This window comes from Oncorhynchus tshawytscha, linkage group LG11 (assembly GCF_018296145.1).
Source record: "Oncorhynchus tshawytscha isolate Ot180627B linkage group LG11, Otsh_v2.0, whole genome shotgun sequence".
In the NCBI taxonomy this organism is placed as follows: Eukaryota; Metazoa; Chordata; class Actinopteri; order Salmoniformes; family Salmonidae; genus Oncorhynchus; species Oncorhynchus tshawytscha.
The window spans coordinates 4900958-4914706 of NC_056439.1; the positions used below are offsets into that span (position 1 = coordinate 4900958).

General features: G+C 44.7%; 2 protein-coding genes across 9 annotated transcripts in view; both read right to left on the bottom strand.

Annotated features, from left to right (window-relative positions):
• The window catches only part of LOC112232375, a 232714-nt gene that overhangs the window by 48771 nt on the left and 170194 nt on the right, over positions 1-13749 (bottom strand). For 6 of the 8 annotated variants that reach the window (XM_024399366.2, XM_042330457.1, XM_042330456.1 and 3 more), the window contains 2 exons: positions 10182-10334; positions 9039-9150 (listed from right to left, as the gene is read on the bottom strand). In XM_024399366.2, the coding sequence (XP_024255134.2) occupies positions 9039-9150; positions 10182-10334 (265 nt within the window). The remainder of the gene's footprint in view (positions 1-9038; positions 9151-10181; positions 10335-13749) is intronic. The other 2 variants (XM_042330455.1, XM_042330452.1) reach the window with 1 other exon arrangement.
• Positions 3469-7273, bottom strand: LOC121847800 (zinc finger protein 155-like). The gene is made up of 2 exons (XM_042330565.1): positions 7030-7273; positions 3469-4791 (listed from the first exon to the last, which is right to left on the bottom strand). The coding sequence occupies exons 1-2, from the start codon at positions 7136-7138 to the stop codon at positions 3836-3838; spliced, it is 1065 nt and encodes a 354-aa protein (XP_042186499.1). The 5' UTR covers positions 7139-7273; the 3' UTR covers positions 3469-3835.

A 13749-nucleotide genomic window follows, 5' to 3' on the forward strand; every position in this document is an offset into this window, starting at 1 on the left:
GTTCTTTGAAGTACTGTACTGTTTATTACATAATGGCGTCTTTCTGCAAGCACACATTCAGCCATGTTGGTCAAAGCCCAAGGTGAAAGTGTAGGAGTTTTGGATAAACGCGAAAAAAACAATGTTCGTGGTAAACACAGGTTTAGGAGATCTTAATACGTCTTCTATGAGATATTCTTCATCAGCCAACGTAACTTTTTGTGAATTCTGAAGCATTTGAGACGTTAAAACATTTATGTAATCAATGCACGCACATAAAGACTTCATAATTCATAAAGGTCATATTAACTGACTGATATGATCTCAGGGGTCGTTCCATGTCATTTCAGCAAGCCATCTTAGGCTGTCCTGAAATCGTTTCTGTAGTTAGAAACATTATTTTGATGAAATATCATTTGAAATTAAAGCAATTGATGGCACCCAAATTGGCCATTTTAATTTATAGGACTCATATAATATTCAATAAACATAGTACCTAACATCCAATTTGAACCAAACTTTTTTGTAACTCTAACCACGTTTCCCTCCACAGTTGTATGCGAGTAAAATCCTACCATATAAAAAAAATCACAACAGCTGTGATGGAAACAGGAAGTTTCGGTACAATTTTATAATTACCGACAGATCATTTGTTCGTTTAACATGGTATCTTTTTGTGTCATTAAAATTAATTATACTAGGAAATGCGGTGGAAACAACTTTATGCGCAAATATTAATATAATAACTATCTTAACGAAGTAAATTTGGAGTCACGCGATGATGATATGGTGTGTGGTATTCCCACTACGACTCGGGAAACCATGCAGTTTATTAAACTACAGATTAAATAAATTATCCTGAACTTCACAGGGTGGTGAAAGTGCACAGTAAATTTGAATAACAAATACAAATATTCTGGCTCTTATCCATAATAATCTCATCATGTAGACTCACTAGCCTACTCGCACTGTACGTAAATCGGAGACACTCCAATTAGTATGAAACGTTACGTTTCTTATGGTATGTATTCATGTGTGGATTTCCATCACCCATTTCGTATAATATGTTATGAATGACATGTTATGAATTTGCAAAAACGTACACTACCGGTCAAGAGTTTTAAAACACATTAATTCAAGGGTTTTTCTTTATTTGTACTATTTTCTACATTGTAGAATAACAGTGAAGACATAAAAACTATGAAATAACACATATGGAATCATGTAGTAACCAAAAAAGTGTTAATCAAATCAAAATAGATTTTATATTTGAGATTCTTCAAATAGCCACCCTTTGCCTTGATGACAGCTTTGCACACTTTTGGCATTCTCTCAACCAGCTTCACCTGGAATGCTTTTCCAATAGTCTTGAAGGAGTTCCCACATATGCTGAGCACTTGTTGACTGCTTTTCCTTCACTCTGCGATCCGACTCATCCCAAACCATACCAAACGTAACATATCATACTAAATGGAGTGTCTTGGATTTACTTACAGAATAATACAAAATGCTCTGAGACCAGGTAGGTATACATTATCAGTTCTCTATGTCTTACAAGTAGTATGGAGTTACGGCATGGAGTATTGTTTCTAGATGTTTTTTTCCCCCTCTTCTGAGAAATTAATCAATAACCACGTTTCCATCCAACCAATTCATGCAGATTAATTACTTGACGCATGAAAAAGGAAACGACAGGGCTGATGGGAACATGAAATGCTGATACAATTTTATTAATGCTGACAGACAATTTATTTGTTCAACACGGTGGGATCTTTGTGTGTCAGGTAAATAAATGTGAGTAATGGCGGTGGAAACGCCTTTATGAGCAAATATTGATATAATGATATATCGAAGTAAACTTGGAGTCATGCGATATGTTGTGTTGTTCTCACAATTATTTGAGTAAAAGTCTTCATCGACATCACCTCAGTAAGGTAAATATTCAACAGTCTTTGTTCTAGCCTAGGTTTACGGTCTCTGTAATAACAGGTATTTTGTTTAGGCCTGTTTCAAATGACAAGCTAACAAAGTGTTAATAAGGGGTATGTGGTTAATTACCCAAAGACACTTCACATGTACAGTGGGGCAAAAAAGTATTTTGTCAGCCACCAATTGTGCAAGTTCTCCCACTTAAAAAGATGAGAGAGGCCTGTAATTTTCATCATAGGTACATTTCAACTATGACTGACAAAATGAGAAAAAAAATCCAGAAAATCACATTGTAGGATTTTTAAGGAATTTATTTGCAAATTATGGTGGAAAATAAGTATTTGGTCACCTACAAACAAGCAAGATTTCTGGCTCTCACAGACCTAACTTCTTCTTTAAGAGGCTCCTCTGTCCTCCACTCGTTACCTGTATTAATGGCACTTGTTTGAACTTGCTATCAGTATAAAAGACAACTGTCCACAACCTCAAACAGTCACACTGTTTTTCTGCAAAGGGACCAGGACTGATCCGTGTAAAGGAAAGAATGAATGGGGCCATGTCTCCAGATCTCAACCCAATAGAAAATCTTTGGAGGGAGTTGACAGTCCATGTTGCCCAGCAACAGCCCCAAAACATCACTGCTCTAGAGATCTGCATGGAGGAATGGGCCAAAATACCAGCAACAGTGTGTGAAAACCTTGTGAAGACTTACAGAAAACGTTTGACCTCTGTCATTGCCAACAAAGGGTATATAACAAAGTATTGAGATAAACTTTTGTTATTGACCAAATACTTATTTTCCACCATAATTTGCAAATAAATTCATTAAAAATCACAAGGGGTCTGAGCAGACGTTTGAGCATGCACATTTGTGGCCTGCTGGAGGTCATTTTGCAGGGCTCTGGCAGTGCTCCTCCTTGCACAAAGGCGGAGGTAGCGGTCCTGCTGCTGGGTTGTTGCCCTTCTACGGCTTCCTCCACGTCTCCTGATGTACTGGCCTGTCTCCTGGTAGCGCCTCCATGCTCTGGACACTACGCTGACAGACACAGCAAACCTTCTTGCCACAGCTCACATTGATGTTCCATCCTGGATGAGCTGCACTACCTGAGCCACTTGTGTGGGTTGTAGACTCCGTCTCATGCTACCACTAGAGTGAAAGCATCGCCAGCATTCAAAAGTGACCAAAACATCAGCCAGGAAGCATAGGAACTGAGAAGTGGTCTGTTGTCCCCACCTGCAGAACCACTCCTTTATTGGGGGTGTCTTGCTAATTGCCTATAATTTCAACCTGTTGTCTATTCCATTTGCACAACAGAATGTGAAATTTATTGTCAATCAGTGTTGCTTCCTAAATGGACAGTTTGATTTCACAGAAGTGTGATTGACTTGAAGTTACATTGTGTTGTTTAAGTGTTCCCATTATTTTTTGAGCAGTGTATGTTTTGGTTCGACTGAGAGAAGGGAAACTCAGTCCCTACAATGATACAAAAATAACCAAGTAAGTCAGCACAGAGTTAATGTTGTATTTTACGTAAACCAAATAGTCCTACACTCATAACGTAAAGTTCAGTACTTTTATTGCACAAAATGATACGTGTGACAAGTTTAATAACCGTTCCCACTATGGTAACACTTACCGTACATCTAGCACCCTCGCTTTAATAAAATACATTTTAGAATACTTTGGAAAAGGATAAAACATTACATTGCACAAAAACAGGACAAGGTTATCACTTTACATCAGCGAAGCACTTTTACAGACACCATATCATCTACTCTGCCTCATCACACTCATTTCCTCAGTTTACCTCATCCGGTTCCCTACTACATCCCAAACTAACTAGCACTAAATAATCCAATCAAATTATATTGGTCACATACGTGTTTAGCAATGTTATTGCAGGTGTAGCAAAATGCTTATACTACATTACATGTCCCTATACGGTAGACATGTGTCTTGTGCATTTTCTGCTGGTGTATCCTGACGTGTCTCCTCTCTGAGAACCTCTTCCCGCAGTGCGTACAGGCGAACGGCCTCTCCCGTGTGGACCTTCAGGTGCACTTTCATATTGTGCTGGTGGGAGAACCTCTTCTCACACTGGGGGCAGCTGTAGGGTTTCTCTCCTGTGTGGACCCTCTGATGCCTCTTCAGGTGGGTCGATCGGGAGAAACGGGCACGGCACAGGTGACAGCCGAATGGCTTCTCCCCCGTGTGTATCCTCTGGTGGATCTCCACCTGTTTGGGGAAACTGAAAGCTTTCCCACAGAACGAACACGGGAAGCGCTTTTCTTTACTGATTCCGTCTCTACTACTGTCATTTGTCAATGGGCTTGTGTAGCCATTTAGTGTTGAAGAATTGTCTGAGGTCTGGTTTAACATTAGGAGAGTGTGAGGAGGATGAAGGCCAGGGAGTGTCTGTGTTGTCACAGGGTCCATGTTCCAGTTGATAGATCCTATAGAAGGCAGGCTGAAGGCAGCATCTGTTAGGGGGTTAACCTGAGGCGCCATCAGTCTCTCTGAATCACAACTATAGAAGCAGGACGGAGCATCGCTAGCCGAGTCTGTGTCTGTTCTCTCCAACCGCATACGGACACCTCCCCGTCCCTGCAGACCAAATCTACGCCTCGCTGTCGTCTCAGCCAGTCTGTTGTCATGGAGACTAAGTTCAGTTGTGGTTTTGTGTTCGGCTGTTTGTTTCTGGTTGTGGTTAACAGTGTTGATCCCAGGCCCAGAGTTGAGGACGCTGTCCCATCCACAGACCTCGACTATGTCGCTACTGGATCTGGCCTGCTCAGTGACGATCTCCCCTGGGCCCTTCACTGCACCGGTCTGGCAATCCAAAATGGCCACCCAGTCTCCTCTGTTAACCTCCAGCCAATCACCTGCAGGAAGAGGTAACAAAACAGACTATAAGAATATTTAGAAGATAAATACACAACGCAGAGGATGCGAGGACGAGAGTAAATAGTTGGTCTTCAGTTCAACAGCTGTTTAGAATCTGTGGAATGTCAGTCCTGCACTCAGTGCTACGAGTGCCACGTTTTCATTGGTCTGTACATTGAGTCTGGAGCAGGATACTTGTTATTTGGCCATTGGCCCAGTTGTACTGCAAGGACTTCTGATTGTTCAACCACATGCTAGGGTGGAGGGTTATGAATGGCATCCTGTTCCTTTGTTCTGTGGAGAAAAGCTGAGGACAGGGGAGACTGAACATCTACCTCCCAGCATAACATCTATGATTGGTCCTCTTTGAATAAACCTATTTCTCCCTGATTTGCTTTGGAGTTTGTGTTATTGAAGAATAACATCAACCGCTAACAAGACTTTACAAACATGCCAGAGAAAACATAACGGTATGACTAGAACTACTGTTCCCTGAAGGAGTGAAACTGGATTTATTCCCTAAATGTAATACCGCTCTTCACCAAGTCCAGGAATGGGCAGCGCAGGGCCAAATGGGTGTTGTACCTAATGTCTCTCCTTCAGGGAACAGTATTATAGACATAACATTACGTTCCCTTTCAGTCAGTCCAATTCAGAATAGCATAATATGGGGAACTATAATCACGCCCTAAGCCGACCCCAACGGATACTAAATGAAACAGCCCATAGCAGACCATTGACAGCGTGCTGCCTAGTTATTTCCCATCCCAGCCATAAGCACATTGTGGGCTACACTGGAGCAGTGACATCCAAGCGATTAAAACCTTTGAAAAAAAATGTGTGGTGATGCCCAACTCCCCGTGGCACAAATATCTCCTCTAGTCAACCTTTTAAACAATGCCCAATATGCTGCCAGACCCCTTGTGAAGTAGGAGCTGCCACAGCTAGGTAACCCTTGCCGCTATATGCCAGGGGGATAGCCTCCACAACCCAGTGGGAGAGAGAGTGTTTAGAGAGCGCCCTGCGCCCCACTATGACACCATCCGTTCTTTCCGAATTGAGTAACCCATCGCACAGCGCGCTCCCACCCCCTCTGTTGTGACCACCTTGCGGGACAACACCTGGGCCATGAGAACCGCTTGCGACAGTAGCTGGAGGTCCCTCCACTGGGCCAGTGCCCGAAGATATGTCGGGGACACTGGAATTGACTGGTTTAGGTGGCGAGATGCTTCCAAGCGCGTTGCTAGCACCCAGCACTGGAACAGCCGCATTAATAATAGTTCCAGGGGACTGACCACAATCATAGAAGCCATCATCCCCAGTAAGCGCAGGAACTGGTGAAAACATACTGTGCTGCTCAACCGAAATTGGGTCAAGCAGAGCTGGAAGCTCTTTCTCTGGTTTACAATAAAACCTAGAGAATGAACATGGGGCACTAGCCGCGGTGTGAAACACTGCTTGTTCCTTTGGCTGCTATCAGCCAACTGTCTAGGTAGGCCAACACCCTCAGCCCCTGATGGGTGCCAGAGCTGCCTCCACCACCTGTGAAATGACGAGAGGCGAGAGAGAAGCCGAATGGGAGTACCAAAACGTGTAGGCTATCACCTTGTAATGGAACCTCAGGAACTTTATGTGACTGGGGTACATAGGCACATGAAAGTACGCATCCTTTAGGCCGATAGTGGGTGAACCAATTGCCTGGACACATGGACAGTAACAGCCGCTGGTTTGTGAGCATTTTGAACTTGCGAACTCTGAGATGCTTGTTCAGGGCAAGCATGTCTAGAATAGGGCTTAAACCACCGTCCCTTTTCGAAACCAGTAAATACAGACTGTACCAGCTCTCCTGGGCTTCCAACAGAGGAACCATTCGTTCTGCCTGTTTCTGGAGCAGGGAGGATATTTCCTCCGTTAATACTGGCAGAAGCCAGGGGAACAGTTGACGTGATGATGCCGCAAAAACGTGGGGGGGATTCGTACAATGAATTGTAGCCTGACATCACTGTTCGCATGATCCAGGGTAGATCAGGCAGCGAGTCTCCTGTAAAGTGCCATCTGAGGAGGCATGACGCCCCCAGTAGTGGCCTGGGGAAAATATGTTTCCACCACACTCAACAAACTTGTACGTGCTTCTACACTTGTACATCACTTTGAGATATCAGCTGATGTACGAAGGGCTATATAAATACATTTGATTTGATATCTGAATGTGGAGGGACATGTTTTAGTGAACTCACATGTGGAATACACAACACTCTTAACATCCGCAAACAATGGGGTTGAAACAATATGTTTAGGTGGAAACGTTTGCCCGAAGTCTCCTTTCCTGTGCCGTAGCAGGACCATGTCGCCCCTGGAAGTGGTGCGGCGCTTGTGCCAGGCAGATTGGCGTTGCGCCTGTCAATCAGGCCGGTTGGACCTGGTGCTGGGCCGGGCCCCTGGGACAGCCCGCTTAGCCGGCCCAGCATCAGAGGTACATTTGTCTGTCCCGCTCTCTCTGAAAACGTCAAAGATGGCAGTGTGCCACCACAGTAGCGCCCCTGCTCTTGCCGAGTGCCAGGACGGTACACCGGGACGTGAACAGAATGAAGTTGGCCGTAACACGAATCTCATCCAGGAGCTCTGTGTGGTCACTCTCCTGCAGCCAAAGCCATGCCAAGCTCCGGCAGCAACTCTGTCTAGTAGACCTGCAAAACAGTTATAGACAACAGGGATCAGCCACCCCCTCTGTGCAATACACCTTATCCAGCTGAGCAGCTGAAAAGCGACAGTGCTTGTTAGGGAGCATAGGATCCGCATTAGCCACACTCTTGTGAGCCAACAGGCTAGGTAGCCAGGTAACTTGCTATAGACTGGAGGCGTGTGCACCAGCCCCGCCCAATCCATCCCCTCCAGATCCATGAAGGGGGCACACCAATGCAGCATCAGCTGAGCTGAATGCGGGTTGGACCAGGTTGTCATCAATTCTTCGACGAAATCCAGAAACAGGGATAGGTGGTGCTTGACTGTGGAAACCACAGGGGGCTGATACTTCCCACCGAACCTTGACTTTGCCACGGGTGTGAACATGGCCACTTCAACTCCAAAATGTATAGCCACCCTGTGGCACAATTCTATGAACAATGCGTTGGATACCAGGGTTTACCCCGCTACTCACATAGTGTTAGGGGGTAGCTGTCCGGGAACTAAGTCCTCTTCCGAGAAACTCCTGGAGCGTCCAGAACACCATGTTGTCATCCGAAACCTGTGTCCTGAATGTCATCATGGGAGACAAACCAGCCGGCTCACTATCTCCTAGCTGGGAGGCTAGTTCCACCAAAGCCCCAAATCTCTCTCTGTTTCCTGCACCTCAGTCCTAGGCGAGATACCGGCATCCGGGAAATGAAAGTTGCCATTGGTAACTCCAAGCTTTCTCAAGAATGCGAGACGTCTTGCCATGGAGTTTGCACGCAGTATGTGGCAATGCTCACACAGACTGGTTCAAGCGAGGGCCGCCTGAGCGTGTTCAAAACCGAGACAAAATACACATAAATCGTGAGCATCTTTCAGAGAAATAGTATAACTGCATGACTGGGTGAATGAACACATCGTCGCCTCGGCTGCTTTCTTAACCGTTTTAATCATTTTCTTCCAGCAAATTGAAGATGAACTAATTGTTTGTGATTAGGAAACTTGTGAGAACAAATACAAACTAAGCACACAACATACAGGGTGAGCACGCTCTACCAATATGGGACAGTTTAGTTGGCGCAACGCAATTCTCGTTATCCAATTGTTTGTTTTATTAGCGTGAATCGGTTCCTGTTCACACCGAGGTGAAGAGCAGAATAATTGAAGGAAGGAATCTGTGCCTCATGCTTATCACCTGTGGAAGGCGGGGCTTCCAGCGAGGCACGGATTTCATTGGCCTTGTCAAGTGAGATCTTTCAACCAAAGTCGCGAGAGTGCGACTCCCCATAATATGTTTTACCGAAGTTGACTGACTGAAGGGAAACTCATACATATTTTGAGTCAATTAACTGGTCAAGTTCATACATTATAATGTGTTTTTGTATACAAACATGAGTTGTATTAATTTCATTTTTATAAAAGAATAGTAACCAGTTGCATCACTATTCTATTTTGTATCTAGGCTATATGTATCACTATTCCCATTGAAGATCTATTACTGTATGGAGGCTATATGTATCACTATTCCCATTGAAGATCTATTACTGTATGGAGGCTATATGTATTTCTCTCTTACCTTGCTCCCCCATCTTTAATCCACTCAGCAGGTCAATGCTCTCTGGTCCGTCTTCTATTGTCTCCTCTTTGACTAGTAGCAGATCAGTCTTCCCATCCTCCATGTCTACTGACTGTAAGAGATACAGAGTGAGAGGATGTTGGATCAAGAAATCTGATATGAGCACCCTGCTATGGAGCATCTTCTGATTGGGCAATGAGGGATTGCTATGAGTACTATGCAAACATGTTAGTTGATTTGACACTATGCAAATGTATTAGTTAATTTAATTACATGACGCTCATTAAAATGGTTTGATAATTCAAAGGCATAGTCCCACACTAATTTTGTCCCACACAACAAAATTAATAAAGACCTGGGGCCATATCCGAAGAGAGTCTCAGAATAGAAGTGCTGATCCAAGATCAGGCCTGTCTACATAGTCTTATTCATTATAATCTAAAAAGCAAAACTGATCTTAGATCAGCACTTGTACTCTGAGAGGCTTTGTGGATGCGGAGAGTAGTGCGCACGGCCCAGTACATCACTAGGGCCAAGCTTCCTGCCATCCAGGACCTCTATACCAGGCGGTGTAGGAAGGCCCTAAAAGTTGCCAAAGACTCCAGCCACCCTAATCACAGACTGTTCTCTCTGCTACCGTACTGCAAGCGGTACTGGATAGTATAGGTCCAAAAGGCTTAACAGTTTCTACCCCCAAGCCATAAGACTCCTTAACAGCTAACATGACTGTTGGCATTGACCCCCCCCCCTTTTAAGCTGCTGCTACTCTGTGTTTATTATCTATGCAGTCACTTTACCTCTACCTACATGTACATATTACCTCAATTACTTCTACTAACCTGTGCCCCCACGCATCGACTGTGTACCGTTACCCACTGTATATAGCCTCGTTACTGTTATTTAATTGTTGCTCTTTAATTATGTTAGTTTTCCCCAAAATTTTTATGTTAGTTTTTCCCCATTTTTATTTATTTATTGTTTACTTCAGTTTATTTAGTTAATACTTCAACTTCTTTTTTCTTAAAACTGCATTGTTGGTTAAGGGCTTGTAAGTAAGCATTTCACTGTTGTATTCGGTGCATGTGACAAATAGAATTTGATTTGATCTAATACCATTCAGACAGTAGTTTACAGTGGGCTCACCTCAGTGAGACTGTGTGTGGTCCTGTGCTGCTCAGCTGGTTCCTCTGTGGGTTCAGGAGGAGGTGTAGTCTGGTTGTCCTCCATGATCATGTTCCCCTCAGGGTTCCCCAGACCCTCCTCCTTCACCAGCAGCACCTCTGGACCCTCCTCCTCCTGAAAGAGAGCCATGATACAGATTACAGACATACACTCTCTTAGGTACGTACACACACACACACACGCACAGAAAATACACACTTTAATGATGGATGGGCCATACTTGTGAACATTAGAAACAGTTTAAAAAAACAAACATTTTAAATGCTCATCAGCCAATTGAAATCATCAATTTACTTGCAAGTGATAGAACAAACACACAGATAATAAACACGCTTTCAACATGGAGTGCTTACCCAGCCCCATTATTTTTGAGTCCTATACTGTAGTTACAGAATTACATAATTGTTGTTAAAACCGTCATGGTGGACATAAATATGTCGTGGGTAAAAGTAAGTCAGCTATGATAAGTTAAAATTCATCAGACAAACCTGACTAAACTATTTTGAAGTGTACAGTAGGTGTTTCAGACACCTTGCAAATGTATTAAAAATAAAAAACTGAAATCACATTTACATAAGTAATCAGAGCCTTTACTCAGTACGTTATTGAAGCACCTTTGGCAGCGATTACAGCCTCAAGTCTTCTTGGGTATGACGCTACAAAAATGTGGGTTTTTTCTCTCATTCTTCTCTGCAGACCCTCTCAAGCTCTGTCAGGTTGGCTGGGGAGCGTCGCTGCACAGCTATTTTCAGGTGTCTCCAGAGATGTTCGATCGAGTTCAAGTCTGGGCTCTGGCTGGGCCACTCAAGGACATTCAGAGACTCATGCCGAAGCCACTCCTGCGTTGTCTTGGCTGTGCGCTTATGGTCGTTCACCTGTTGGAAGGTGAACCTTCGCCCCAGTCTGAGGTCCTGAGCGCTCTGGAGCAGGTTTTCATCAAGGATCTTTCTGTACTTTGCTCCGTTCATCTTTCCCTCGATCCGGACTAGTCTCTGTCTCCTTCTCTGAAAAACATCCCCACAGCGTGATGCTGCCACTACCATGCTTCACCGTAGGGATGGTGCCAGGTTTCCTCCAGATGTGACGCTTGGCATTCAGGCCAAATAGTTCAAATCTTGGTTTCATCTGACCAGAGAATCTGGTTGCTCATGGTTTGAGAGTCCTTTAGGTGCCTTTTGGCAAACTCCAAGCGGGTTGTGATGTACCTTTTACTGAGGAGCGGCTTCCGTCTGGCCACTCTACCATAAAGGCCTGAATGGTGGAGTGTTGCAGAGGTGGTTGTCCTTCTGGAAGGTTCTCCCATCTCCACAGAGGAACTCTAGAGCTCTGTCAGAGTAGCCATCAGCTTCTTGGTCACTTTCCTGACTTTCCGGCCCTTCTCCCCTTATTGCTCAATTTGGTCAGACGGCCAGCTCTAGGAAGAGTCTTGGTGGTTCCCAACTTCTTCCATTTAAGAATGATGGAGGCCACTGTGTTCTTGGGGACTTTCTATGCTGCAGACATTTTTTGGTACCCTTCCCCAGATCTGTGCCTCGACATGATCCTGTCTCTGAGCTCTACGGACAATTCCTTTGACCTCATGGCTTGATTTTTGCTCTGACATGCACTGTCAACTGTGGGACCTTATATAGACAGGTGATTGCCTTTCCAAATTATGTCCAATCAATTGAATTTACCAGAGGTGGACTCCAATCAAGTTGTAGAAACATCTCAAGGATGACCAAATGGAAACAGGATGCACCGGAGCTCAATTTAAGTCTCATAGCAAAGGGTCTGAACACATACGTAAATAAGGCATTCGTGTTTTTCACCGACGATGAGACAGCTTATAGGCAGAAGGTCAGTGACCTGGCAGTGTGGTGCCAGGACAACAGCCTTTCCCTCAATGTCAGCAAGACAAAGGAGCTGATCGTGGACCACAGGAAACGGAGGGCCGAGCACACCCCCATCCACATCGACAGGGCTTTAGTAGAGCGAGTCAAGAGAGTCTTAATCTTGGTGTTCACACCACTAAGGAACTAACATGGTCCACACACACACCAAAACAGGCGTGAAGAGGGCACAACACCATTTCCCCCTCAGGAGGCTGAAAAGATTTTGTAATGGGCCCTCAGATCCTCAAAAGGTTGTACAGCTGCACCATTGAAAGCATCTTGACTGGCAGCATCAACGCTTGGTTAGGTAACTGCTTGGCATCCAAGCGCTAGGCGCCACAGAGGGTAGTGCGTACGGCCCATCACATCGCTGGACCCGAGCTCTCTGCCATCCAGGATCTCTATACCAGGTGGTGTCAGAAGAAGGCCCTAAAACTTGTCAAAGGCTCCAGCCACCCAGGACTGTGCTCTCTGCTACCGCACGGCAAGTGGTACTGATGCATCAAGTATGGAACCAACAGGACCCTGAACAGCTTCTACCCCCAAGCAATAAGACTGCTGTTACCTTGTACCCCTGCACATTAACTCGGTACTGGTACCCCCTGTATATAGCAAAGTTATCACTACTCATTGTGAATTTATTCCTCGTGTTATCATCTTTCTATTATTTGTAAATGTTTCTTTCTGCATGGGAAGGGCCCATAAGTAAGCAATTTACTGTTAGTCTACACCTTTTATTTACGAAGCACATTTAATATGACAAATACCATTTAATTTGTAGGTATATATAGTAGGCCTTATTTGTAATGGTTATAAAGCCCTGTTGGGTGTATGCAGAATAGGGTGAGATCGGATGTGATGTATACTAACGAACAGTGGTGTAAAGTACTTAAGAAAACATACCTTCCGAATGCACTGTATATTGTGAACATCTCCCCTCTCCTGGACTTCCTGACGGACAGTCCCCAGGTGGTGAGGGTAGGCACATCCGCCACGCTGACCCTCAACACGGGGGCCCCTCAGGGGTGTGTGCTTAGTTCCCTCCTATACTCCCTGTTCACCCATGACTGCGCGGGCGATTTTTTGCTTATCTGCATTTTACCATTTATATTTGACATATTTTACTTTAACTCCACAACATTCCTTAAGAAAATAATGTACTTTAACTCCATGCATTTTCCCTGACACCCAAAAGTACTCGTTAGCAGAACAGGAAAATTGCCAAATTCCTACATTTATCAAGAGAACGTCCCTGGTCATCCCTACTGCCTTTGATCTGGTGGACGCACCAAATACATGCTTTGTTTGTAAATTACTTTTGAAACATAAGTATATTTAAAACCAAATACTTTCACTCAAGTAGTGGGTGACTTTCACTTGAGCCATACTCAAGTATGACATTTGGGGCCTCCTGGGTGGCGCAGTGGTCTAGGGCACTGCATCGCAGCGCTAGCTGTGCCACCAGAGACTCTGGGTTCGCGCCCAGGCTCTGTCGCAGCCGGCTGCGACCGGAAGCTCCGTGGGGCGATGCACATTTGGCCTAGCGTCTTCCGGGTTAGGGAGGGTTTGGCCGGTAGGGATATCCTTGTCTCATCGCGCACCAGCGACTCCTGTGGCGGGCCGGGCGCAGTGCACGCCACAGTTGTATGGCATTT